The 26,091-nt window shown below is 45.8% G+C and overlaps 1 protein-coding gene across 2 annotated transcripts; it reads right to left on the bottom strand.

The window, feature by feature from the left end:
* Positions 1 to 612: 612 nt before the first annotated feature.
* NEK9 (NIMA related kinase 9) lies at positions 613 to 26,091 on the bottom strand. Of its 2 annotated transcripts, XM_063332295.1 has the most exons (23): positions 25,823 to 26,091; positions 25,335 to 25,364; positions 24,423 to 24,600; positions 21,319 to 21,374; positions 20,386 to 20,456; positions 18,391 to 18,496; positions 15,616 to 15,747; positions 14,703 to 14,813; positions 14,050 to 14,114; positions 13,085 to 13,135; positions 11,798 to 11,990; positions 10,395 to 10,539; positions 9,107 to 9,307; positions 8,650 to 8,696; positions 7,650 to 7,805; positions 7,149 to 7,257; positions 6,445 to 6,606; positions 5,896 to 6,066; positions 5,609 to 5,668; positions 4,851 to 5,041; positions 4,453 to 4,617; positions 3,548 to 3,760; positions 613 to 3,139 (listed from the first exon to the last, which is right to left on the bottom strand). In XM_063332295.1, the coding sequence occupies exons 1-23, from the start codon at positions 26,009 to 26,011 to the stop codon at positions 3,017 to 3,019; spliced, it is 2,925 nt and encodes a 974-aa protein (XP_063188365.1). In that variant the 5' UTR covers positions 26,012 to 26,091; the 3' UTR covers positions 613 to 3,016. The 2 variants fall into 2 exon arrangements, with proteins under 2 accessions (XP_063188365.1, XP_063188366.1); XM_063332296.1 differs by lacking the exon at positions 25,335 to 25,364.

Here is a 26,091-nt window from a genome sequence, read left to right as displayed (position 1 = left end):
TGCTACTGTAGTATAATCCCCCTCTCAGAGAAGTGCTGCATTTTCAGTATCTACATCTCTGGTGATTTTAAGTCTTTAACCCAGCTCTGCCTCTCAAGACATTTCACAATTTACTAAAAACCCGGAGAAAAAGTAGGAAGTGACAGGCATTAAGTGCAGTGTGCAGGAACAGCTGGCTGAGCAGGTGTCAGGCAGGTTCTCCCTTCCGTAGGCCTTAATGCTCAGTAGAAACTGTTCTGAGAGAAACAGGTAGTTCTTCCCTTTGAGCCTCTCTCTTCCCGTTACTCATTTCCCAGTTGGCACTCCAACTGTTGAAATAAACACACACACAAAAGCCCCCTGACGTCACTATGAGGAGATGCAGCAGCAAGAGAAGAGAGTTGTTTCGTTGTTTGTTTGTTGTTTTTGTTTTTTTAATGAAGGGACACAGAACCTGACTTTTTTTCCCATAGCAAAGGACCTGCAAGCCCCTTGGCTCTCCTTCTATAAGCGAAAATATTAATCAAACAACAGAATACCATGAAGCCAGCTGACTATACACATATTTCCCCTTCCTCTCTTGGAGAAAAAAAAAAAAAAAAAAAAAAAAAGAGGACTCCAAACCCAGGAGAATGAATTTAAACATTTATTTAAACAGAAACTCCAAACCACTCCACCCTTTAACCTTTCAAAAAAAGACAACGACAAACTAGTTTTCAGCCAGAGTGTCAGAGCAGGCATAAGTTGTGTTCCACTATAACAACTCAGTAGCAATACTAGCAGGAGACCAACACATACGGAGCTAGCACTGCAAGAAGGGGAGAAGTAAAAAGGGTTTGAAATTGCTCGAAGGCACTTCTGCCCACTTGCCCTTCCGTTTTCAGCCCAAGACGAAGGTGCTGGCTTTAAACTGCTTTTTTTTGGTTGCATAGCTGGCTGGTGTGAAATCTGTGGTCTGTAACAGGCACAACCCGGATAGCGTGAATCCTCTAAGGCACATATGAGATTGTGGAGCACAGGGCATACTCTGTCTAGGACCCTAATCCTCCACTAGATCCAAGGGGAATCCAGTCTGTGCACCTAGCTTCCCAACTGCAGAGCATTGAGGAATGAGGATAGCAGTGCACTGCAGGAGAGCGACTCCCATCAGCTGGGTGCTTGCTAATTGGACATGGCTCAGGCTCAACTCTTCACTCCTCAAAGGCACTGCCACAACGTGACCAACTCAATCATTTCTAACCGCAACAACAACCCTCAAGCCGGGCCCCTAACCTGAGAACTGGCTCCAACGCACACGGCGGAAAGGAGAGCAGAGTCACAAGGGCAACCAAGCGACATGGCCACGTCAGGGCGCCTGATGCTCACCACCTCCCAGGAGGGCTGTCCTCCCAGCCTTCCTTTGGTAACGATGGACAATCCTTGCCCTTGACGCTGCACTGGAGAGACTGCACTTGATTCAGCTCCTAGATACTAGCAATAGGCACCAAAGAAGTCTTTAAGGAGCATAAGTTACGAGCAGAATGGTTTGGCATCCACCTCTAGAGACAAATGGGGAGTGCTGGCTCCCCCAGAGCAGTGTCTCAAAAGAAGAAGTCCAGGAGAGGCGATAGGATATTCAACTCCAACAGACCTAAGGCAATTGTAGTGACATGCCATCCATGGGGATGGTTTAAGCCTAATGAAATCACAACCCCACTCTCACAGCAAAGATGAGAGGGACTCAAGACTCCTTAGAGGCTTCATGTAAGGCAGGGGAGGCTAGCTGCTCCCAGGGATCCTACCAATCTCAAAAGCTTAGTTCAAAGTCAGTTTGCTAATAAATTTAAGGGGAATAAAATTAACCTCATTTTCTAACAGGAAATGAGGAAATCTTGAGCATCAGACCATGTCTCTTCCCATCTCCAATTTTCTTGGGAAAGCCTCTCACTTCTAGAAAGACGGTGAATTCCGGACAGAGACTTGATCATTCATGGTCATTGGGGAAAGCTGCATCCTGTGACCACGGCATTAATGACCTATTCTGGGTAGGAAACTGCATTCCAGCTTCATCAAAACACTGAGTGGAAAAACACTGATTCTTCCCACACCCACACAGAGCGTGGGCACCAGGGGCTGAGTAGAACAGAAGCCAAGCAGGGAGCAGCTACGGGCTTATGCCAAGAAGCTCTGGCACCCAAACCAAGCCGAACAGCTGGAGCACGAAATGGGTGACTTAGTCTGAGGCCCAGACGCTTGTCACCTGGTTGGGAAGCAGGTGGTCTGAAACTGGGAACTAGAGATCCCATCTCAGACAGTCCCCGCTACTGCTATTGGAAACACCACCTGATTCACTCATGTCAGTGCATTGCCTGGAAGTTGGAAAGCTCTAGGCACCCAGAATAAAGCCTTTAAACTCTGTCTATAGTAGGCCTGTGGACACAGCTATATGGCCAGAAGCTGTGCCTCGAGGCCAGGGACATGCTGTCTGCCATTATCTCCTGAACAGGAAGATCTCCACTGCCTCCAGAATGAGACATTCTCTACTCCCTCTGCCCCTAAGCAGAGGGGAGCAGCCTCACCGGCTGGGCTTTACCATGTGGTAGGGAGAGGATCCTAGTCCTTCACCCCTCTGAAGTGAAGGTGGCGAGTCTTAGGGTTCAGCCAGCTTCAGTACAAAACACATCTCCTCCTCTCATCTAGAGATGCAGTGATGAACACTGGGGTCCCAAAGGCAGCTCCCAGGAAGCAGTGAAACAATGAAAGGGCCACAAGCCGCTACTGGAGCCATCACCGTAATGGGGCCGTTCTGCCTCACATGCAGAATTGACAGATAAGGTACAAAGAGGAGCTGCTGCTGCTTCCATCACTGAGCTGGCCTAGAGCTCAGGGGCCCTTTCCCTCTCAAACTCACTCCTAGTTCATATCAAACGTACATGGGTGCTGCTCTGGAGCCTCCGGCCTCGCTCCTTGTCTGCGAGTGACCTGAAGCCAGGAAAGCCGCTCTCTGCATTCGGTTAGTGTGCTGTGAAGTTAGATGGATCCCAGTGGGCTCAGGAGACTAGAGGCTGGAGCGGCACGAGTCCGTTCCCAGGAGACACCAGGAATCTGAATCCAAGTCAGGTTTCGGATCCACTTCCATCTCCTCTTTGGCTGTTTGTGTTCCTTTGGAATGAACCTCCACCTGTCGAAACACACAGCAGTTATCCAAACAGCTCTAGGAGTAGCTGCAAAGAAGCCTGGAGCCACATAAGGCAGTTCCTGTTCTCCACAACCATTTGGGACTCTCTGTGGCATCTGACTGCCCACACCTTCTCACCAGGAGAAATAAAGGGGAATCCCAGGTCCCTCAAGGACTGGGCTGTCCTCACAGGAAACTGTTGTCTTGGTTTCATTCCTGTTGCTACTACCAGAGCCTGCATCAGCAGCTCAAACAAGAGACAGGCACCATGCTCAGTGCCCCCATTCTGCTCCAAGAGAGACATCTGTTAAAAGCTGCTTGTTTCTGCACAGCCTCCACAATCTATGCAGGAGTCTGAATCAGTGTAGTGAGCCCTGAGCGTGGATGTGCACCCAGGTGATGGGTCCTCACCTGCTGCATTGCCTCTGTCCCCCTGCAGAACCGCTGGAGTTGGGCACTCAGACGAACAGTTTCCTGCTGCAGCTTCTTCTGATCATCCAGACACTGTAAAACCAGGCCTCGGAGGTGCGTCACCTCCATTTGCAGAGCACTGCACATACAGCCCGCAACAGGAGATGCGGCTTTCCCTTCACCACATGGCAGGGTTGGACTCAGGCAAGTAGGCTGCAGAGACACGGAGGGAAGCCAGACCAGGTTTGAGTGCAAGGCCAGGAGTTGTATATCCCAAAAGAAGAAACCATGCACAGAATGCGTCACCCTAGCTTGTTTCCAGGCTTCCCAAACTTCTAGCAGCCAAGGTCAGCAAGCTACTAGTCATTAAGTCTTCAGTACAAAGCCACTAACTTTGTCCTTTTTTCTGGGAAAGCTGCTCCTGTCCTACCATCACCAAAATCCATCTGCTTTACCCCCCCCTTTCTCTAAACCTGGGATCTGTGCCTCCTCTTGAGACAGAAAACTCCTGGAATAAGGTATTCTCACAGGTTGTAATTTCTCAGTGATTTCCTTTATCAGTTCTTCTTCCTATCTGACAGCAATTTCTGCTTTCTAAACTTCTACCTTCTGCTACATTTCTGGGCCCCAGGCTTCCCTTTTTTCCCCCCTCAATTGCATTAACCGCATTTTTCCACAGAACTTATCTCATTATTTTCAATCTGACCAAGCCCCAGCTTTGTGTTCTAGATTCCTGTGAACTGTTCTCTTTGCCGCACCATCTCTGATTATCAACAGCCCTCTTTTCCTCATCCGGATGAATTAGGCCAATCCAACACCCTCTTCTCAGCTCTCCCCATAATCCAAACATTGCCATTTATGGTCCCCAAGAGCTTTTGGCCAAGCATTCACTTGCATAACATTACCCGGGGTTCTGTTTTGGGCTTGTTTAATCCAACAGGTTCCTCAGAAGCCACTTTGAGTCCTTGAAGTTTCTGGTAAGGGAGAGTCTCCTTCTCGGGCTCTGAAGATGCCATGCTCAGAGGAAAGGGGCTGTCAGGCATGGGGATGAATTCAGCGTTCTCCAGCTCCTGGATACACAAAAGCAGCACCGTCAGTCCTGCCTGCCTTCTGCAGCTGATGACTTCCCCTCAACCAATGCACCAACACCCTCTTGTGGTAAAAAAGGCAGCGAGGCCTAAAGGGCTTCCCACGCAGCACAACTCTGAGAACCTTTCGGAGAATCCCTTAAAGGTCGAAGGGGCCACTCGCTTTTCCCCAGCCTAGATCCCCATTTTAAGGCATTTCTGAGACATCATATTACCTTCCGCAGCCAGCCAGGGCAGGAGCTGCTGTCAGCACTGTTGCCTCCCTTAGCTTCTGTGGTGCTGATCCAGCCCCCCAACTCACGATCTGCTTCCATGGTTCCCCGAAAGCCTCCACTGGGATTGGGAGTCTCCGCTTCCTGTTCATTATCCTCTTCCTCTCCTCCTCCAGTTGTGCAGCTCTGAGCCACTACCAAACAAGAATGAAAATTTTATACTTTCCCCACTTCTGCTATTTCTGTTGCCAAGCCCCAGCTGGAGCAGAGAAGATGCAGAAATTTGGGCTGTATGGCCACAGTGAGAGCACATGCTAGCAGCATCTCTCTCAATGGCTTATCTCCTAACATTCCCTGCAGGGCTCCCCAAAAGGGCTTGTGTGCAGCAGTCTTTTGCAGCTTCATGGCCCCATCCCTCCCACAGGTCCAAGAAACTGGACTCATCTTTCCAGCAGCTGCCCCATGGCCGCCCTTCCCTTATCAGCTGCCATCAGTGAATTCCTCTCAGCTTTTCCTCGTCAAATTGAAGTTCCTCAACTACAAAAGCCTCACTGCATCCATGTTCGTCTTCCTCTGTTTCAGTTCTTTCCCAGCTTTGCGACATCCCTTCCAATGCACATCACCAACTAGATTTCCTCCCTCTGAGCTCTTCTGTGAGGCCTCTCAAACACAGAGAAACCATGCTGCAGGACCAAACTGCATCCACTCAAACTAACAACTGAACGGACTTAAGCCACAGCTCCCCTGGACAGGTTACTCACCAGTACCAATGGACAGGCCACTGCTGTTGGATCGGATTGTTTTAGAGTTCAACACCTTCTCTGCAAGAGAACCATACTTTCAGTTAAGAGTGCCACACGGAAACCAAGACAACTCCTACAACAGCACACAACAAAGCCAATGTTGCAGGCCTAGAGCTCAGAGCAGCTTGCCACATTCCTCCACAGCAAGCTGGCCTGTTCCCAGGCAGGATTTATAGTCTAGGCCCTGGCAAGCAATACATCATCACAACCAAGATCCCGAAATTTCATCCTAAACTTACACTCACCAACAATGATGATGGTGTGCCAGCCACGGCATGACAGGTCTGGAACATGATGCAACGATCCAAATATTGGCCGAGGCCACGAGGTACAAATATCTGAGCCATGAGCTCTCTCAGTTGATGTCATTGCCAGGCGCCCATTCCCACCATTACCCCAGGCAAAGATATGGTTGTCTGAGAAAAGAGAGATTCAGGAGCTTCAGTTCACTCCCTCCCTCTTGGCCCGTAATTACTACAAGGGTCATAGCCTCTCTGCTGCAACTGGTAACCCAAAGTATCTAATCCACCAGTTCCATTTTGCCAGTGGGAGAACAAACTGATAATGAATCTACAGGCAGCCCCCAAGCAGGCACTCCACAGCCCCAGGGCCGGCAAATGTTTGGTGCTGCACTGGGACAATTAACAGGGCCAGACAGCCCCAGTCTAGAAGGATTTCTTTATTTCAGTGCAGTGCTGCAGGGGTGGCATAGAAAATGCTCAGTAGGAGCCCATTAACCACGCTGCAGATCTAGTTCAAAGGAACCCACCACAACTTTGCAAAGACCCACTCACCGTCAGTAGCAGCTATGGTGAATTCATCTCCACATGAAACCCTGATCACCTGCTTACCCCCCAAGGGGCCTCCCAGCAGGTTAATTCCCAGGTGCTTCTTATAGTCCCCAACACCAAGCTGTCCACACTTGTTGGAGCCGAAGGTCAGCAGGCGTCCTCGCTCTAAGAGGAGGAATGAGGAGACAGTCACAGCAAGGGCCCAACTCTGGAAGCAGCCATGCATGCAGAGAACTAGCAGCAACAGCCCATGACCAGGAAGGACTCTGCTGAGAAGCCAGCCAGGCTGGGAGGGGACAGTGACAGCCAAGAGGAATGGCTTCACCCTGGAAACATCTCCCTATCTCCCTCTCCCGTTGCTCCCCTTTTCTGATGCCAGGGGCTGGGACTCCTCACAGCCCTCTAAATGGTGTCACTTGGGCAAAGCCTAACTCAGTCATAAACAATTCCTCTGCTATCCCAGAGTATAATTGTTCCCCAACTTTTTTTTTTTTTTTTCTTTTAAAAAAGGGAAGACTAACCCAGAACCTGATGTTGCTGCTTCAGCAGGCCAGGAGGGAACACTGCTGAGGAACAGGATTCCTGGAGCAGGCATGAGCTCTGCTATCAGGAGTACAACTCTCAATGTCAAAGGCCAGGCTGAAAGGGCAAAGCTGATGCAAAGTCATCCAGCAACCAGTATTCACTTCTTGATAGATAGGGCTCACCATCAATGGAAGCTGTATGTGTCTTCCCTGGAGAAATGGTACGGATCTTGTAGAAGGACAGCTGCTTGGCCAAAGTAAGGGAAGTGGCGTATGGCACCTCACAGTATGTCTGAGAAAAGACAAGCGGATAAGCACTGAGTGGAAAAACACACATTTATCAGCTAAGATCTACTCAAGCAGGTCTTGGCAGACCACAACGTTAACCTAGACAGTCCCAATATAGGTACGGTAAAGAACTGCCAGAATCCATGTCACTGGCCAAGTCACCCTGGAGCAGCTCACTATCAGTTTCACTACCACAGATCTGACATAAGCCCATAGGGCAGACAGGAAACTGAGGAACAAATTGCTGCTTCCCACCATCCCAGTATCCGTTGTCTTGGATTGGAACTAACAAATTGGCACAAAGCTAGTGAACACTTTGTCACTGTCACAGGACCTCCATTTCCCCATATACTGCTGACTGCTGGGAACTGGAGCCAGGGGCCCAAATGGACTTACATCATGGTTGATTATCCCTGATGTGCACTGATTCAGGCCCAGCTTGTTGAACTCGTTGAGTCCACATGCCAACACTTTGCCTGTCTGGGTGAGCAGGAAAGTCCCATCACAGCCACAGTGAACAGACACAATGTTTAAGGTCTTCGGAACATCCACCTATGTGGAAGAAATACATCCCAAGAAAATCAAAATCCCAACACCTACTACATAGAAGCTGGCACACGGAAAACATACGGGGTTAGAGCAGTGGTTCAGCTAGTCTGGGCACTGACAATACTCAATGCAGTCATTTTGAATGAAGGTGGAAGAATATTGCAAAGTCTACAGCATACTGAAACTCTGGTCACAATGCAGAAATTCAAGGCATTCTAGACCTTGTGTGCAGACACTGGTGAGCCAGCACAGGAACCAGAAACGCGGTTCAGAGGTATCCTGGCCAGCTGGGGTCTACAAGCACCAGGCCCAGTTAGCCAAGCAGGGCTGGGTATGTGCTGTGTGGGTGTCTACTCTGATCACAGATACTTGGCTTCCAGGCACATCCTTTTTGGTTTCTAACCCCCAATGGGTTAGGTTGCTTCAATTACCCCTAGCACTGTACTTCAAAAGGGTTTTACTTTCAACTCATTTTTAACTCATTATGTTGAAGACTCCCAGTTGTTTGCAATGCTGCGAGTTTCCTCTACAGACCCGACATATACAATTTGGTATTTCCTACTATGATTTCTACAAGATTAAGTTTGGCATTTCCAGTTCCAGCTTGCAGATCAGAACAATGAAGCTCTAAGTCACGATGCTGTCTGGTTTGGGAGCAGCATGTCCCTCTGCCATAATCTCTATGGACAAATGAAGCAAAATAAAATGAGGAAGTAAAGCTAAAACCCTTGGCAAACTCTGTGATACCTCAGAAAAAACACTGGAGCCTCAGACAGTTAATATTTCCAAACAGCAACTAATTTGCATTTATGTCCATAAAGATTTTGAGAAGTAGTCACAGCCCTACCTTCTGAGGGGTGTAGTGATCTTCTTCTGAATCCAAGCCCAAGCGCCCTGCATCATTGAAAACACTGCAGTTAGAAAGCGTTAGGTGCCCACCCCTAAGAAATGGTATTGTCTCTCCATAGTCCCAAAGGAATTTCCCTACAGAACTAAAAACCTGCTCCCCTACATGCATCATTGCCTGCCAATCCTCAAGGTAATCCAACCCCACTCACAGAACAACTGTCCTACCCACAAAGAAGCCAAGCGACACCCTAGAGCTTCCCAGAGTGAAGTCCCAAGGGCTCAGTCCCCAGTTCACCATTCTTACAAGGAAAGAAAGCCAGAAAGAAACAAAGTTCTTTGTCCCCAGGACATAGCAGACAGCCCTCACCCAGGCGCTGCATTACACACCTGCACCAAGCTGCTCTCTGGAGCAGACAGGTCCCAGTGCCTTTAGGTTCCCAGGAGACTCTACCTACCATACTCGCCACAGCCCCATGTGTAGACTTCTCTGTTTCTGGTCAGCACTGCCACGTGGTTATCTCCACACGAGACCTGCTCCACAGGGTTGGTGAGAAAGAAATCCAGCTGCAGTGGCTCAAGCACTTCAGAGCCATAAGCCTTGTCAACGCCAATGCATCCATAATAGTCTGAGCCAAAGGCATACACCTGGCCCTCATCTGAAGGACACAAGCGAAACTCTGTCAGCACACAAACCTGGTATTAGGCAGCATATTAACCTCTTAGGACACGGCCATAGCAACCTCTTTTCTGTAATCCCACTCCTCTTTAGTGCAGAAGAATGTAATCAGGAGAACATGGAGTCCTCTCTTGTTCACATTAAGATGGATGACCTAACACCACAACTTGCAGCTATTTCAGGCTGCCAATGTCAAAAAATCCTGGGTTGAAGCTGACGCTTTCTTTAACAGGAACACATAAATTGATCCTGTGACTCCCTAAATCACTCCTCCAGCACACTGAGGCTCTGAACTTATCTCTGTCAAACCTCTGCTTTTCCAGCACTGACAAAATAAGCTGGAAATTACCTTGTTGAGAATTATGTTTTCATGGGTAAAGCAAGATTCAAATTCTTCCATAATAGACACCACCACAGTTAACACATCTTTAAAAGTATGAGCAGTGATAGAACTAGAGACAGCTACCAGGTCTCAAGCTTTCTGAATTAAATAGCAAATCTCAGATACACATCTTCCTTTATCATTTGGTGACTCTTTCCCCACACAGTCCAACAAGAGCTTCAAACACATTTACATTCTTGACTTCAGGCTCCTCTGTCTTTCATGCAGGCATGTATGGAGGCAACACATGCACTAGTAAGAGCAGGGAGTCTGCACAGCCCCAAGGAGCTGTGCTCAACATCCAGCTTCATCACCAAAAAGGAGCGCACCCTTAGCAAAACACTTAGCCTTCTTGGGAGTCAGTATCTTCCTCTGTATAATAAAGCTGATCTATCTCCACTACCGCACCTAATATCCCCCAAACTGAAAGGTGAGTAACATACAGGACTTTCTCCTTTATAGAATCATAGAATCTTCATGGTTGGAAAGGACCTTTGAGATCACCGAGTCCAACCAAACAACCTATAATCTCTGCCACTAGAGCATGCCCTGAAATGCCACACCTAGACGTTTCTTAACGTCTCTTAATGTTTCTTTAGGTACAAAGCTGCTCTGCTAATCTTATTGTGAAGGCAAACAACTCCACAGCAAAGTGAGGAGACAGTAGTCCCCTTTCAGCTCTCACCTGTGATGCACACTGTGAAATCATCTCCACAGGAGACCTGGCGAATGGCTTTTCCCTGAAGCTTCTCAACATGCTTTGGCTGCCGGTAGGAGGCTCTGTCTCCATGTCCCAGTTGCCCATGCAACTTGGTGCCTCCCTGCATATTCTGCAAGACAGAAACATCTGGTAAGGTTATGTATTCCCCAACTCCAGAGATGGTGCCGATAGTTATAGCACCTCAAATGAACAACCAAAGACAGCAAAGAGCAAGAGAAAGTGCGTTAGCTACTCCAGGGAAGAGACTGCTATCTATGCGGCATAACAGCAGGCAACATTCTAAATGGTAGCACAGCCTTTCAGGCAGTTATGCACTAATGAGGAGTGATCCAGTCTCAGGCCACCAGCTGGTGAGGAATCCATGCTCCTTTCTCATCTGCCTGGCTACAGAACCTGCTCCCTGCTGCAGGACTGAAATTCACCCTTCAGCTTTTTGACCTACTTTTCTAAATCCTAATGGCTGCGAAAAAAAACCCCAAAACATAACATGAAACAAATGTCACTGAAGTGACCAGACTTACCAATTCTACTGTAAAAGCAAAACAACTGTGAGTAGTGTTGAAGCTAAAACTAAAATATGAATAGCCAGCTGAAAGTTTCCAGTGGCCATTCTTGCAGGAACATCCAGCAAATGACTTCAAGTTGCTCTCCTCTCGTTTGCAACTCTTTCTTCTCTCACCCACCTGCCAGTATTTTCTAATCTGTCTTAACAGATTCTGTACCATCAATACAAAAGCCTGTGGAAGCCTGGAAATGCAGAATACTTCCACATCACTGACGATCTAAGCCTGAGAAGACTGGATTCAATTGTTTTAAATGCATTATAGGCCAACATTTTTTAATTCACTTCAAACTATTACAGAATTTCCACTCATCGAAAAAAGCAGACTTCTTTAGTATAAGACATCTCCGATTTCATCTACAAGCTGCCTCACAGATGACATCTGTATTACAACAAGGTCACTCATCCCACCCATTCTGATCTCTGAAAACTTTCCTCAAAAATACACAAAGCCAACAGAGCATCACAAAGCCTCCAGTGCATTTCTAGTAGTCCGGAAGGGGAAGAAGACATGTTTGACTCAGCGTCTGGGCCTACAAGCCCACCACCTACAATCCTCAAGTGCACAGCAAGTCTCCAATATACTTCCTGGCATGATGGAAAAATTCTCCCAAAAACACACTTGCCTTGGGAGACTTGGGTCAGCCCCAAAGCACGTGGCCTCACAGAATGTCCGCTACAATCAGATTTCTCTCCGTCCAAGCTGGTTGCCTTTCTGATTCTAACAGGCTCATGAACGGTCAGCAGTGGACCTGGACTCTCCTCTCCCACCCTTACCCTCTTTCATCCAGTTTCTCTCACTTACCACCCAGGTGTAGAGCTCCTTCTCCACTGTCACCACAGCAAAGTGAGTGTTACCAGCACACACCTGGCGTGCACTGCAGCCACTTTTGATGGCATCCAGCTTCTGGGGGGTGGACTTCCCGCCTCCCCAAACATACACCTCACTAGTGCGTGAAGTCACCACTGCAATGGGAGCCTCATTCATGGTACTTGACCTGCACAAGACCCCCCCGCAAAACACACATACTTTTAATAATGAGTTTGTGTTCGCTGTCATCACTCATTTTGCTACAGTTGTCTATCAGTTTTCCCTTCACGACCATTCATGGTTTTTATTTTCACAAAATGTTCTCTTTGTTGAGAGCTTGTGAGGCCTCAACTGCTATAGAGAGACTCAGGATCAAACCTGTCTCGCAGCAGCAGAGAAAGTAGCTCCAGGAAGCATTTTTAAAAGCCTACAATCCAATTTTATATCATTTAAAAAGACTGGGCTTTCACTGAATGGCCATGGAGCTGCTGTTATTTGTGGAAAATGAAAGCCTTACGAATGGTCATGAAATCTTGCTCAAAATACAGAAGCATCCAAAAGCTTCTAACTTCCCACTATCCTCTTTATTTAAATTATAGGCTTCCATCTGAGGGCAAAAATATAACTCTCTGATGCAGGTAAGAATCAATTCACAAGCAGATTGCAAAATGGAAGCTGTAATCAAAGCAAACTGTTTGTGAGCAAACCATGAACTGGAACAACTTCACATAAAGCGTTCAGATAGTACTTCCAAGTTTATGCGGGGAAAAAAGGACAAATTCTATCCAATAAATCAACAGAAAGACAGCTATGCATGTCACGGAAGCCAGGTGCTTCATGGAACAACCCCACTTATGGGCTTACTGGGGACTGCGGAGAACCTCTGCATATATTCACTTTTATGAAAGATATTTACATTCACTTAATATTCCAACATTCAGTCATATTCTTCCTGCTCACGGGAATCTGTGTGAAAGGAGGGATCTACATTACATCCTCAGATATGCAGGCTGTAAAGAGTACAGCCTCAGTAGGACAGATTAGAGCTGTATGGGACATGCTGAGGTAAGGCTCCAGCCATTCATATAAGCAGGATATAAAAGGCAGAGTAAAACGTGGGACAATAACTCTGTAACAACTACGTCAAATTCCCAGCATTTAGGAATCTTCTAAACTACTCTATTTCATTACGGTTGTCACAGACTAACACTCTCGGCAAAGTTCCTCTCTGGGGAGCCGTTCTCTCCAGACTTCCTTTCAAGCACATGCCCAAATAATTACCTTGGTCGCTTATTTGGCCCATTAAGCAGTGTGACTTTCTCTTCCATCTCCCTGCCAAAGGAAAAAAAGCATTTTAGGAAACAGCAACATCGCCCAAAGCAATTTACTGACAAGCAGCACACAAAGACTGCTTTCGTTTCCAATAAAATGCTGCTCCTTCTTGGAGGAAACGTGGCAGCTGTTTACCAGCTCACAGCAATACACAGTAAGTAGGGCAGAAGTGATGTACCATATAGCTAACAAACTTAACAGGACAGCCGAGGACAACAAACTATATATATATATATATATGTACACACCAGAATGTGGCCAACCAATACCCATATGCACAAGAACGACCTTAAATGGCTAAGTATTACCAGGATTTGGGCTTTTACCAATGCACACAGCAAGACAAAACCCAAACTTTGCTGACTATCAAGTAAAATAATCTTGAAATAAAGGACTACATCTACTGCCCCCAAGAATTCTGGTCCACTTTTCATAAAAAGACAGTATGTGCAGACTGATGGTCAAACTAAGCTAAAATACACCACTTTCAATGCAACTCTCTCTGGAAGAGTGAGAGTGCGGGTCTCTATATTGCATGAGATGTATATTCTGAAAGGTCTTTTCCAATGATCATAGGAGGATCTAAGGGTAACCCTTCATTCAGAGGTCTGAAGAGCGGGAACCAACATTCCTCAAAGAAGCCTCAGAAAGGGATGCCTCAAGATTCTCAATCCAACGGCTTCTAAGAGAAAAGGATGCAAAGACCTTTCTCACCGTACCCATGCACCAACAGGCATAGCAACTGATCAGAAGACAAGACTGCACTTCTCTCCTAAAGAGGATGAAGTGTACTTCAACAACAGGCCAAAATAACTTTAGGACTTTGCTTCAAAAGCATGAACACCACCAGTCTGCACAAACCCTCCTGTTCTCCCCGACACCTGTCCAGGTTTCAGGCAAGACCATCTGATTACCTCCTGCGTTTGCTGAGAAGGGGATGTTCAAGCAGCTCATCTGCTGTGGGTCTCTTCTCTGGATCCTGAAAGAAGTGAGCAACAAGTCATTCTCTGGGAAATGCTGATCACCTACAATGAAATCTTGGGCCAGATATCAAAGCCTGCATGGACGTCCTTCTCTGACTCCCTTCAGAAGGGAAAGGAATTAATCCAAATCTTTGGAATTAACAGGGATAAATGCCAGGATGTATGGGAGGGACTTCCACGCTCTGAAGGTATCAATAGTATGTTTGCTTTCAAGAAATTAATTCCTTAAAGAAACCTAGAATCACAGAGAGAAACCCAGAACCTTAAGAGACTGTACTGAGACAATGCCCCTACCTCTGCAGCACTGCATTAGAATATAATTTATTCTTCCAGCCCATTAAATAATCATCAACAGAGTAAACCCAGCACCCCTCCAGAGCCTGCAGGACTGAATGGCATCTTGAGACAATGCTTTCAGAGGACTGGAGAGAGCCCAGCCTTAGTGACGCCTCAGGTCTCACAGAAGTTACCCTGCATCAACAGCCCTCCCGCTGATATAGACATGTCATTCCCCTTCACCTCTGAATTTCATGGCTTAGGCAGCTGGGAAGGGGTGTCTGAAAATTCAAAACTGTCTCACCAACCTGATCAAGGCACGAATTCACCATCTGGATCAGCTCCCGGGAGTAGACAGTGGAATCAACCTCCATGGCTCGATTTCCCTGTACAATCTTCACACAAAGGTTCAGGGGATTCTAGGCAGAAACCAGAAACCAGCTCTAAGGGAACTAAACTGGACAATGTGTCCAATGGGGAGAGATGCTAAAGGCCACCATTATTTTCTTCCTCCTTCTCTGATCAGGACACATCCTCCCTTCTTCTCTGCCTAGCAGGTTCTCCAGAAGCCCAATAATTCCTGCAGAAATGGTACCTCCGATCACTAAGACTTGGTGGCAATATCCAACTTTTCACCAAATTCCATAACGGTGGAGAGAAGATAGGTTTCTCCCTGCATGGAATCTCCTGCGCAGCATATTGCCATTGAAACACCACACAGAAATGCTCACTTTCACCCTCCCCATGCCAGCTTGACCACACTTCTCTTGCACCCAAACTTTGAGAAAGGGTAACAGGATTAAATCCTATGAAATCCAAAGGCTGGAAGTTTTTGCTACAGAATGCTGCACAGAAAATTTACAGCTAGTAATGCTGAAAAAAACAAAAAGACTACACAATCACAAACTTCCTCCCTGTAGAGAAAAGGATGTCTCATTCACAGCCATGATACAAATTAGCACAGCTTGTATTCTGCATCTGGTAAACCCAGGGCTGCAGACAAAGCTTGGCAGAAGCCAGAGAGGCATCTGCAGTGCAGGGTAGGGGAAATCGTGTAGCCATTTTCTCTGTCTATAGCTGGCACTCCCAGGCCACTATTTTCTTAATCAGCAGATTTAAACAATGAAAGAAAAACATGAGTTAAGAAAGCTATGAGCCAAGTGTGAATCTCAAAGTGATAAAAAATAAGGTTACTCAGTCCATCCTGGTTTGCAGACTTACAGTAGCATCAAAGGTCCTCTTCAGAGTAAGCAGCTCAAAGATGACACAGCCCACAGCCCAAATATCTGATTTGAAGTTGTACTTCACACCCTGGCAGAGTTCTGGGGACATGTAATACGGAGTTCCTACCAGCTAGGAAAAAAGAACATTTAAAAAATCAGAAATGACCCAGCAGCCTTGAATTCAGTAGCTCTGCATCCATCACGTTCACACAGGCCCACAAGCATCAGAACTAAATGCAGATCTGACACAGCACTGAAGTGACACAGATAACACACACCACCAATGTGCTGGAAGGATGGGAACAACAAGCACGCTTCTTCCCTTCTCATCTACAAGCCTGTGCCTGAGCTTCTTAGAAGATCCTAGACACCCCTCTGCTCAGATCCTGATGTAGTACATACTTTTCATCAGAGTAGTAGTCATGAGAACACAGCAAGAACTTGCCCCTCTCTTACATAAACTACATTTAGAAGTAGTCAGGGATCACATACTGACCAGGCATATGTAAACCCTCATAAGAGGCTGAAGGAAAAGGGATCTAGCACAGCTTCCAAACACAGGTGCCAGCCCATGGCTATGGAGCCACTCTGTCTGATCACAAGGTACTGCCAGGACAAAGGCTACGCTGTCTCCCACGAATGAGGCGTTACTTTTGGGTCAGTAAGTATAAAGCTGGCATGAGTCCCACGTAAAAGGCTTTCACTTGAGAATGGGCTTTCCTGAACAATTGGTTCAGAACAAACACCACACACAAAATCCCAAAACCCAGCACTTAAATACAGAAGCCCTCCCAGCTACAACAGAAATAGTGGCATCGCTCAAAGTCACAACAAGGAGACGCAGAACAAACGTGATGAAAGGTGTAAGAATGAAGCTTCCAGATTAAAGGAGCTCATTCCCTAGCAAGGAATTAGACAGTGAAATAGAATGAGAAAGAGAGAATTTAGAAGAAGGGGAAATATTTATAATTGCCCTCTTTTCAACTCTCTCAGCAAAGCTCCAAGGACTACAAAGCTGGCCTTTTATTAGGCTCTGCTAGTACACTAGATACCTAATGGACATATTCAGAATCCACCATCTCCCTTCCATCTCCCGTTACCAAGCGTGACAGCTAGAGAGCTATGCGAGTCCTAGCCACCTAGTGAAGGTTTAGAAGCCTACCTAGTTGTATCATATGGAGAACTAGGACACTGCACCTAAACCTTTTTACCCCATGATGTAAGCTTTCTGTAAGAAAGACACAGACATACTCTCTATATCTACCTTGTTAAATGGGAGAAAGAATGATAAATTAAGAAATCGGCACTTAGTAAGCAAGACATAAACGTTTTACATAATTGTAATTTGACTGTTACCATTACAAAGACTGACAGTGACATGTTTTGCGCTCATTCCACACAAAAAATACTTCCAGACCACCACTGGTCATTAGATCACAAACTGAGCAACTAGCCCAGAGCACAGCCAGCATATACGGAATGAAATATGATTGAAAGAACACAGTTCAAAATTTTTCAGAAGTGAAAAAGGAAAAAAAAAAGCTCACAGGTGTAGATGAACACACACAACACAGGTAAAAACAAACCTGGAAATTAATAGCACAGACTGCACTTCCTCTGAAAGCCAGAAGGCCATGAAAAATGTGATGAAACAGAAGTGGCTTTGCTGCAGCCCAGCTTAGCAAGGGCTGCTGCTGCCATGCGGCAGCCTTGAGCTCCCACTTACTGTGCAACTGCACAGTAACCCTCGTGTTCTGGAAGGAGGTTGGCAAGCATTTAACTACACATCCGAACAGAACACCAATAGCTTGCATTAAATCTAATAATACGGCCTGGTAAGGGGAAGTGCAAGCTGGCTTGCATCCCAAACTACAATAAAGGCCTTTAGCAGATAGGAGCTCCAAACAATGTCTCCCTTTCCAAGCCTAGTGCTCACCACAGAAATTAATGGAGCTGGGAAATCCAAGTTGAGCCTTTGAGGTGCCTGCAATACAGCTTACCCTATGTCATAACTCTGGCTGCAAAACTGCTTTCTGGAAGGGTCTGGGACAAAGCCAAGCTGGACAGCCTTCTGGTAGAATTAATCTCTCCTACAAAGCTTTGCCCCCCTCCAAGAGCATTACCAATAAACCATACACCTGGTAACCATAAGAAGCACAAGTGTCTCTCTTGTTTCTTTGTAATTTAGTTCAGAGCCTGAGCATTAAAGAGGTAGGAGACATATCTATGGCACAGTGCAATGTCAGGCAAGCACATCCAAGCTATCTCAGATTCAGCTGAGGCAAAATGCCCCTGTTAGCACAGCAGCATGACCAAATTAATTGAACTTGCTAAGCTGGACTTCATCCCAGAGGAGAGCGCTGTACTGATGTGACTATACCGCTTGTCTCTGTCGCTTCGGATAGCACTGCCTTTATGTTACATAGATTCACCTTTGGAAGTACCATGCCTTGGTATCAGGGAAAGAAGAGCAGTGATCTCTAGCACAGCTACACTGGCTCTGGCATAATTCCATGCCCACAGAGAAACATGCTTTGCAGAGAGACAGACCTCCAAAAGGTAACCTGGAAAAGCAAGGACAACTGCAGGCTGCAAAACACCAGCAAATATCCCAATGTTAGTGAGATAACATTGAGGTAAGTTGAGATGAGAGGGAAAGGAGAACAACAGAAAACAAGCAGCAGGAATGTACAGCATCCTAGTCTTCTGCAAGGCATGTAGAGGTGAAAGAAAAACACACCTCAGTTTGCACACAAAGGCGGCAGATACTCACAGTCTCAGCCATAGAGTACTCAGAGTTCAGCTTCTTTGCCAACCCATAGTCTCCCAATTTAATCAGGTTTGCTTTGGTTAGAAAGATATTTAATGTCTTTATATCTCTGAAAGGAAAAAAAGAAATACAGACACCCAAATGTATTTCCAGATTTCACAGTTCTCCACACACTACTATACCTCCCCCCAAAATGAGGTACTTGCTCCTCTTCCAGCGTGCTCTGACACACACACACACAGAGCTCTCCAAAGGCAATTAGACTCCAAGTATCAGGGCAGTAACTGCAGTTATCCATGTTTTATCACATCCCCACACAAACACAACACAGTTTAAAAAGCTCAGGCTCCAGACACCTATGTGAAGGACACAAATCAAAGACAAGTTCTTTTCCTCCCTCTCAGTCTCTTCTCATATGAATGTCATTGAGCAGGTCCTATTTTTCCTAGTTTTATAAATAGACCCAAGCTAGGAGTCGCTGAGCTCAATGAAAACATAAATGTGTGCATGAATATGCATGTATGCAAATATAAACACAGAGGGTGTGAAACAGATGCCACTGTAGAACTTAAGCATAACAACCCTCTACCTTACACCTCAAGAACTCTTTATAACATGACATACTATGCCCAGAAGATCAAAAGGCTGATGGCCACAAAAATGCTGAATTCCAAAACTCATTGAAAACACTTTCTCCCAGACAGAATAATTTATGTGTAGTTTCACAGATCAATAGAAGAGGCTGTAAACACAGAGAGGACGCCCCCGCAGTATGATATGCTTCCCATGGCCAACACTTCACAACACCCACTTTTCCTAACGTACCATCAACAACTTCCCAGTGTAGATCAGGACAACATCAAGTAAAGCAGCACTTTGCATTCATCCACTTGGGGCATCGCAAAGTCCTGGGTCACTCTGACAATGTCTGCAGCAGAAGGAAATCACTGCAAACATTTAAATAACTGTTCAATTCATTATCATGGAAGGATTTGGGGCCACATGTGTCCCTAGACTGTGAACCCTGCTGTGAAGATGGGCAACAGAGGTAGTAAGCAGGAAATCACTGCAAAGCAGGACAGACATGACATCTGCTTTAGGTCAAAAACAGGCACTACTTTGTTGAACATAGGATACCAACCCTTCATTAGCGAGGCTTGCCAATTACCAAAGATTCAGCATGGCAGCAACCAGAATGCTATCCCACAGAAAACACCCTCACACAGCTAAGCTCATTAGTTAGAGAAGGATGTTGTGCAGCACACGACCCAACCACGCTGGAAACAGCTGTCTACATGTGCAGTACTGCCCAGAACACCACGGTCTCCGTGAAGCACGCATAAGCCATGAAATCTACCCCTCCCAAACAGAAAAAGGCATCAGAAAAAGGTCATTAGCTACTCATTAAAACCTCAAGAGTCAATGTCAAAATTACCACTGACAGCTAACAAGCTATATTACTTCCTTAAATAACAGGCCGAAGAAATGAGATTCAAACGCAGGACAAAGCTTCGCACGGGTTATATTACAGCAATGGACAAATGCAAAGTCGTCATCACTGTCAGCCTCCAGGAATTACAGAAGGATGCACGTGTTGGTTTCAAGCTATTAATTGTGGAGCGGGTAGGAAGTACCTTTGGCCTTTGGTAACTGCTCTTCCTACCCACTTTAGCAAACATCATTTATGTGCTATGGCAATAAAGGGCCAATTAACTTCCTTCCTACATGGATTAACTCTTTGTTCACAAAGCCACAGCATCAAAGACAGCAATTCCATTTTCATCTACAAAATTTCTTGCACATTTATCACAAGATGGTTTGTAGCCCAATAAGAATTCTTTACAAGAGTGATACTTAACATTTGGGCAGTCCAGCTACGCTTTGGAGAGAAGCTCAGTGCTTGCTTTAAACACAGAAGCAAAGGCTGCTCAAAGGAGTTCTGCGTTCACATCCATGAACTGCACTGGTTACCTTAGTTTTACCAAACGCCACACTTACCTGTGAAGAATTCCTGCTCGATGAATGCAGCTCACAGCTGATGCAATTTGAAAGAGATACCAAACCACCATCTGCAAAGGTAGGAATAAAAGCCTTATGTGAGGCTCAAAAAAAAAAAAAAACAAAACCCCAATGTGCCCATCACAGAGAGGCATAGCAAGAGGGCCTGACCATACCATTTAGATGCTCTTTCAGGAGTACGAAAATTGAGAATTTCCTGTTTTGGAAATCTCTGAAAAGATATTCCAAAGGGTAGACTGTTCTAGTGCTGTTCATAGTGTCTGTCCTGACAAGTGTCACAAAATTCAACGAGTGAAAAGGCTTAGGAATGACAGTTAATGACCACCTGGGAAAGATTTACAGTTGGGCTCTCTGGAATACAAACCGTGACCATTTAATATTCACCATGAGCCGGAAGGCCTTAAAAGTCATTATATAAGATAAATAAGCATAACCATTAACCACCTCAGCATGAGGTGGAAGCAGGCAGCAGAAAATAATTTTAAAGAAAAAGGAACAAGAAAAAAAACAAACTATGGTGAGACAGATTCAAGGTAATTACTCAGAAAAGAACGTACAAAATGGTTAAGAAGAGAAAGAAATCAAGTACCCAACCAGGAAGAAACACAGAAAGAGTTTTTAAAGTTAAATGTTAGCCAAAATGATAAGGTAACCAAAGTGAGTTGAGTGCTTTCATTATTCCTCCTTTGGAAGTTTATACTGCTAATAGACAGCCAAAAAAGAAAATAAAAATTTCTGATAGTCCATAAATGATTGCAATATTCAACAGGAAAGGAAGGATATCAGTCCCCAGATACACAGAGAAATTCCCCACCAGCACTAAGGAAAAAAACATTCTATAAATACTCAGATAACAACACAGATCCCCTGAACATTAGGCCAGCCCCACTGCTCCCTCAAACCTCAAATTACCTCTTCTTCAAATAATTTGTCTTTCTGCCGCAGAATCTTATCGTAGAGGTTCCCTCCTGTAATTATAAGTGAGTGAGAAAGACAGAGAGGTTCATGTTAGTTAATGGCAGCAGTTGCTCTGCTCGGGTACTGCTGGGAATACTCAAATCCCCTAAGAGATCTGATAAAGCACTACAGCTCACCCACAGCACTCTTCACTTAAACCGGTCAGGCACTCACAAAATTAAATTATTCTTCCATCTAAGAACTTCAACAGTATATCTAAGCTTAAGCAGAGACGATTCTTTTTTAATGCCACCATTTAATACTCTCTGAAAAGTGAATCAGTAAGATAGGCTAGCAGTCCCTACTGTTTTTACCTGCAAGCACTTCTTGGGATATGCAAACATTTACAACCTGTACACCAGGTGAGACTGTCCTGCTCAGCATTATATATAAATAAATAATACATTAAAAAGAGAGAAAGAAAGCAATTACAAGTTAAGAGTAGTCCCTGAAAGCACAAGTTACTGCCTTTCCCCCCTTACTGCCCAGCTCTGACATGCCTCTCTCCTTCATCTGCCCTGCCAAATACATCAGTGCAGAATTCACAAAGCGTTGACAACAGCAGCACCACCAACAGAAGCCTGAAACCAGCAGGCTCTTCAGGGCACCTCAGAATTTCAAGACAGCAGACTGAAAATCAAGCAGAGCTAAAAGAAACGATGCTGAGGGCTGCAGGCAGGGAGACTCCCAGTCAGGTTAGCATCCTACCAGTAAATCCCAAATCTCTGATCACATCCTGTTGCTATTCCATTTCCCAATTATCATATATTAAGTCCTAATAGTAGCGGAACGCCAGGCCCTCTCCCATTCCCACAGGTATGGTGCAAGACAGCTTTCTGCTGTATGATTTCCATGGGCTTGTCAAGTTGTAGATGTCCAAAGCAGGTCGCAATGGCTCGTTTGCCTCCTTGGGGGACTTTTTTCAGACTTCCATGTTAGGAAGATTTTTCTGATATTCTAATTAGGATTCCCTTTGCTTAATTTCTTCTCATTTGGCCTTGCTATAGCTGCTCAACATTTCTGTTTTCAGCCTTGTGTTCACATTGGCAAATTATCTACTAATCATCTTCACCTTCACAATTTAACCAAAGTATTCACTTGTGCCTCTTCTTATGAACCTCTTTCCCAGTGATTCAGTCTATGCAGGCTTTTAGTGAACACTGTTCCTCAGCTCTGATTTTTTGCCATCTTTTTTGATGCTTTTCTGAACCAAAGAGCAGCATGGCAGGTACTACATCGCCAAAATCATACACAAGGAGACCAATTAGCTCTTGATTCAGACAACCAATACCTCTATGCACACACACAAAAAACATATTACTTTCTTCTTTGTTTCATCTAATCACATCTAACCTTCTGACACTATATTTTGCCTTCAACAAATGTATTTTTAGGATATTTCTTCCCAAATCTATTTCAGATGTATTCACTGATGTTATCCCATAGAAATCCAAGTCTTATGGTACTGTAACAGATATACAGAACTAACTACAGGCAAATCAGTCAACAACTTGGCTTCCTCCTCTGTAAAATGGGGACAATATTTACTCTAATTTAAAAGTCCTTCCTAAATCTCCAAAAGAGACATACCAATTAAACAGTAAAACCTTTGGATTCTGAGGAGTGTCTGTCAGTGCCTAGTCCGGCCTTACTTTAAAAAATTACTCACAAATTATCTTGGACTTGTACACTGTAACAAAAGCCACAGAAACAACTATTAACACACTGGCAAAACCAATATCCTTAAGTCTAAATGAGATTCCCTCTTTCTCATGTCCCTAGTTCTATACCACTCAGACATATTCAGGCAATGAAGGCTATATACTCATCTCTTGATTATTGACCCAAAGCAAAACAAGCAGTTTAGAGACATAACCAAACATGCACAGACATCAGTACTACGCGACTTCTCTCTATGTCCTCCAATGAATTCATAATGGACCCAAGCATGCAGTCTTTTCAGGGCAGCGAAATAACTCACACAGAGTACTCCTAAAATAAACAGGGCATCAAAGAGCTGACGTGCCCCTACTATTGAACTTGACTCCACCCTGCATAAGAACAAAAAACAGAGAACCAAAACCAACTCTGGACAACCTGCCAACCAGGGTGTTTGACACCTTTCAAAAATACTTTGCACAACTCTGTTGTCCTCCCCAACTTGTCCCAGTGAAACAATCTGTCCAAGATGATGACAACACGATGACAGCCTTTTCCACCAAAAAAGGGTTTCTGCTGATAAGCCAAGGCTTAATGTAATCCACAAACACACACAGGTTACGTAGCCACGGGGGCTGTCCCACTCATCCAAATAGAAACCGTATTGCAGTCCTGGGTAGATACCCTGTTCTAGCAGCGTTAGCTGTATATGACCTCCTCTTCCAGCTGCCTAAGAACAGTTGCAACTCAGCCACTCATATCAAATCCTTCTACCACTCCATCCCAGCTGTGACTTTCCCCTGCAAAGTCCAAACAATATCATCTGATCTACTCTTGGATGGAATTTTAAAGTTTTCTCCACCACCAGAACAACCAGATTTATTTTTTTTTATAGCAAATTTAGAAGCTGATAGCACAAGGCAGGAAAAAAGTCCTCACTGCAGTGTGCCAGTAGATTTTTAAGCTTTGATTTCTAATTGCCAAATGGAGAGGTCTATTTAAGAGACCTTACTGAAAAACAGCCCCACTCTGTACTGGCAGAGAAAGCTGAATACCGTGATGGTCTTTTCCCACCATCTTCCTAAAAGAACATAGCAAGGCGCATTTTAAGTGTACTTTATCAAAAACACACATCCTCCACTGTACCAGCTACTCGGAAGACTTGAGAAATCATCTACTACCTGAACTGCCTGCACTAACTACTGCGCTTCTTTCTTTGGCACCTGAGACACAAATCAATCAGAAGGGTTCACAGTCTCTTCTTCAGAAGCCACGCAGCAGAATTCACCTCCACTCCGCTCCCCAGAGGACACCCCAGGAAAACCCCCTGCAGGTTCTGCAGGAGGGCGACTCCGCAATGTGGCAGCTGCCTGTTTTGTGAGTGGGAGTAGGGATCTCACCATTACAGTACTCCAGCTCGATCAGCAGCGTGGTGTTATCCATGAAGTGATTGTAGTATGCAATGATGTTCTCATGCTGCAACAGGGCAAGGATAACAATTTCGTTCAAAGCATCACGACGCTCCTTTTCTGACAGCCGGGTAAGGTCCACCTCCTTCCACACTACAAGTGAGTCATCCTGAAACACAAAAACATCTTTTAATTAAAAACACACTACCACAAAGAGAACAGTATGTGCCTTTATAGCAGGAAATTAAAATTTCAGGAAAGGTAAAAAGGCTTTCCTGCCTCTTACAGATTTCAGACAAAGATTCTTCACAACAATAAGTTTTGAGGGTTTCTGTTTGTCGCTAGGAATACCAATGGCCTGAAGCCATCTTTCCAGCTGGCCACCAAAAACAACAAACGACCGAAAAAAACATACTACAAGGTTTCCAGGGAAAGACACAGAGTTTGTTTTGTTTCAATAAAGACTAAACATACTCCAGTTCAATAAAGGGAGAACAGTGTATTTCCAATCCCATAACTGTACAAGACCATAAGCCATTACAAATACTCAGGTATTCTTAAAAAAAAAAAAAAAATTAAAAAAATCAAGGAAACGAGCACAAATTTAGTTTGCCCTTGTCTGGCCCACCCACGTTGTCAGACACACCGTGAGTGATCTGTTAAGTGAACAGCATTCATTTATAGCTGTTTGAGCCGTGACGCCTCAGGTTGGTCTTCCCCCAGGAAAAAAAATGAAAAACTTCCCTTGGGAACCGAGTTCAAGCACTTTTCTTTGACAGATGCTAAAAAGCACAACTAGGATTGGACTGTATGGGATTAAACGACTTGGGAGCACCGGGAGGACTGGCTTTTCAGCCAGTTTCCCCTGATTACACTGAAACGCTGGTCCCGCGAGAGAGTTACCTGTATGAGATGCCCCCATGTCCTCTGTGACTGGAATAAAACATAGAAGAAAAAAAAAAAACAAAACAACAAACACAACGAGAAATCTATTAGCATGAGAAGAGTCTCCACACCTCCCTACGAAACTTCAGGGGACCGAGAGACTGGCGGTGCTCAAATGTGCCGAAACCCAAACCCTGTCAGTCACCCCTGGGGGCTGCTGTCACCCCCAGGGGCTGTCACTCAGTCATGCCGGGGGCTGTCGTCACCTCAGAGGGCTGTCAGTCCGTCAGCCTAGGGGCTGTCAGTCAGTCACCCCCGGGGGGACGAGCCCCGCTGCGGCTCTGTGGGCCCCGGGGCCTCCGAAAACCGCCCCGCTCGCCCTGACAGCAGCCCCCGGGCCCTCCTCGGAGCAGCCCCCGGGGCCCCCTTCCTCGGGGGCGGAGGAGGAGGAGGAGAGGGGCCCCTCTCCCGCTCCCCGCCCCGCCACCGCCCCCAGGGCAGCCCACCTCGGTGCGGCGGTAGAGGGTGGCCTCGCCGAAGGCTCCGCGGCCCAGGGTGCGGATGGGGATGTAGTGCAGCTCCTCCTGCTCGCCGGGCAGGCCGCCGCCGCCGCGGGAGCCGCCCCTGCCCGAGGACTCGCTGCCGAAGTCGGAGCTGATGGAGTCGCAGTGCCGCTCGTACTCGCCCAGCGACATGGCGGCGGCCCGGCTCTCCCTCAGCGAGGCCCCGCGAGCACGACGGGCTCCATGTTGGCTCCCGACGACGACCCGGAACC

This window comes from Chroicocephalus ridibundus, chromosome 4, assembly GCF_963924245.1.
Source record: "Chroicocephalus ridibundus chromosome 4, bChrRid1.1, whole genome shotgun sequence".
NCBI classification, from domain to species: Eukaryota; Metazoa; Chordata; class Aves; order Charadriiformes; family Laridae; genus Chroicocephalus; species Chroicocephalus ridibundus.
This window is presented reverse-complemented; position numbering and strand designations above follow the sequence as displayed.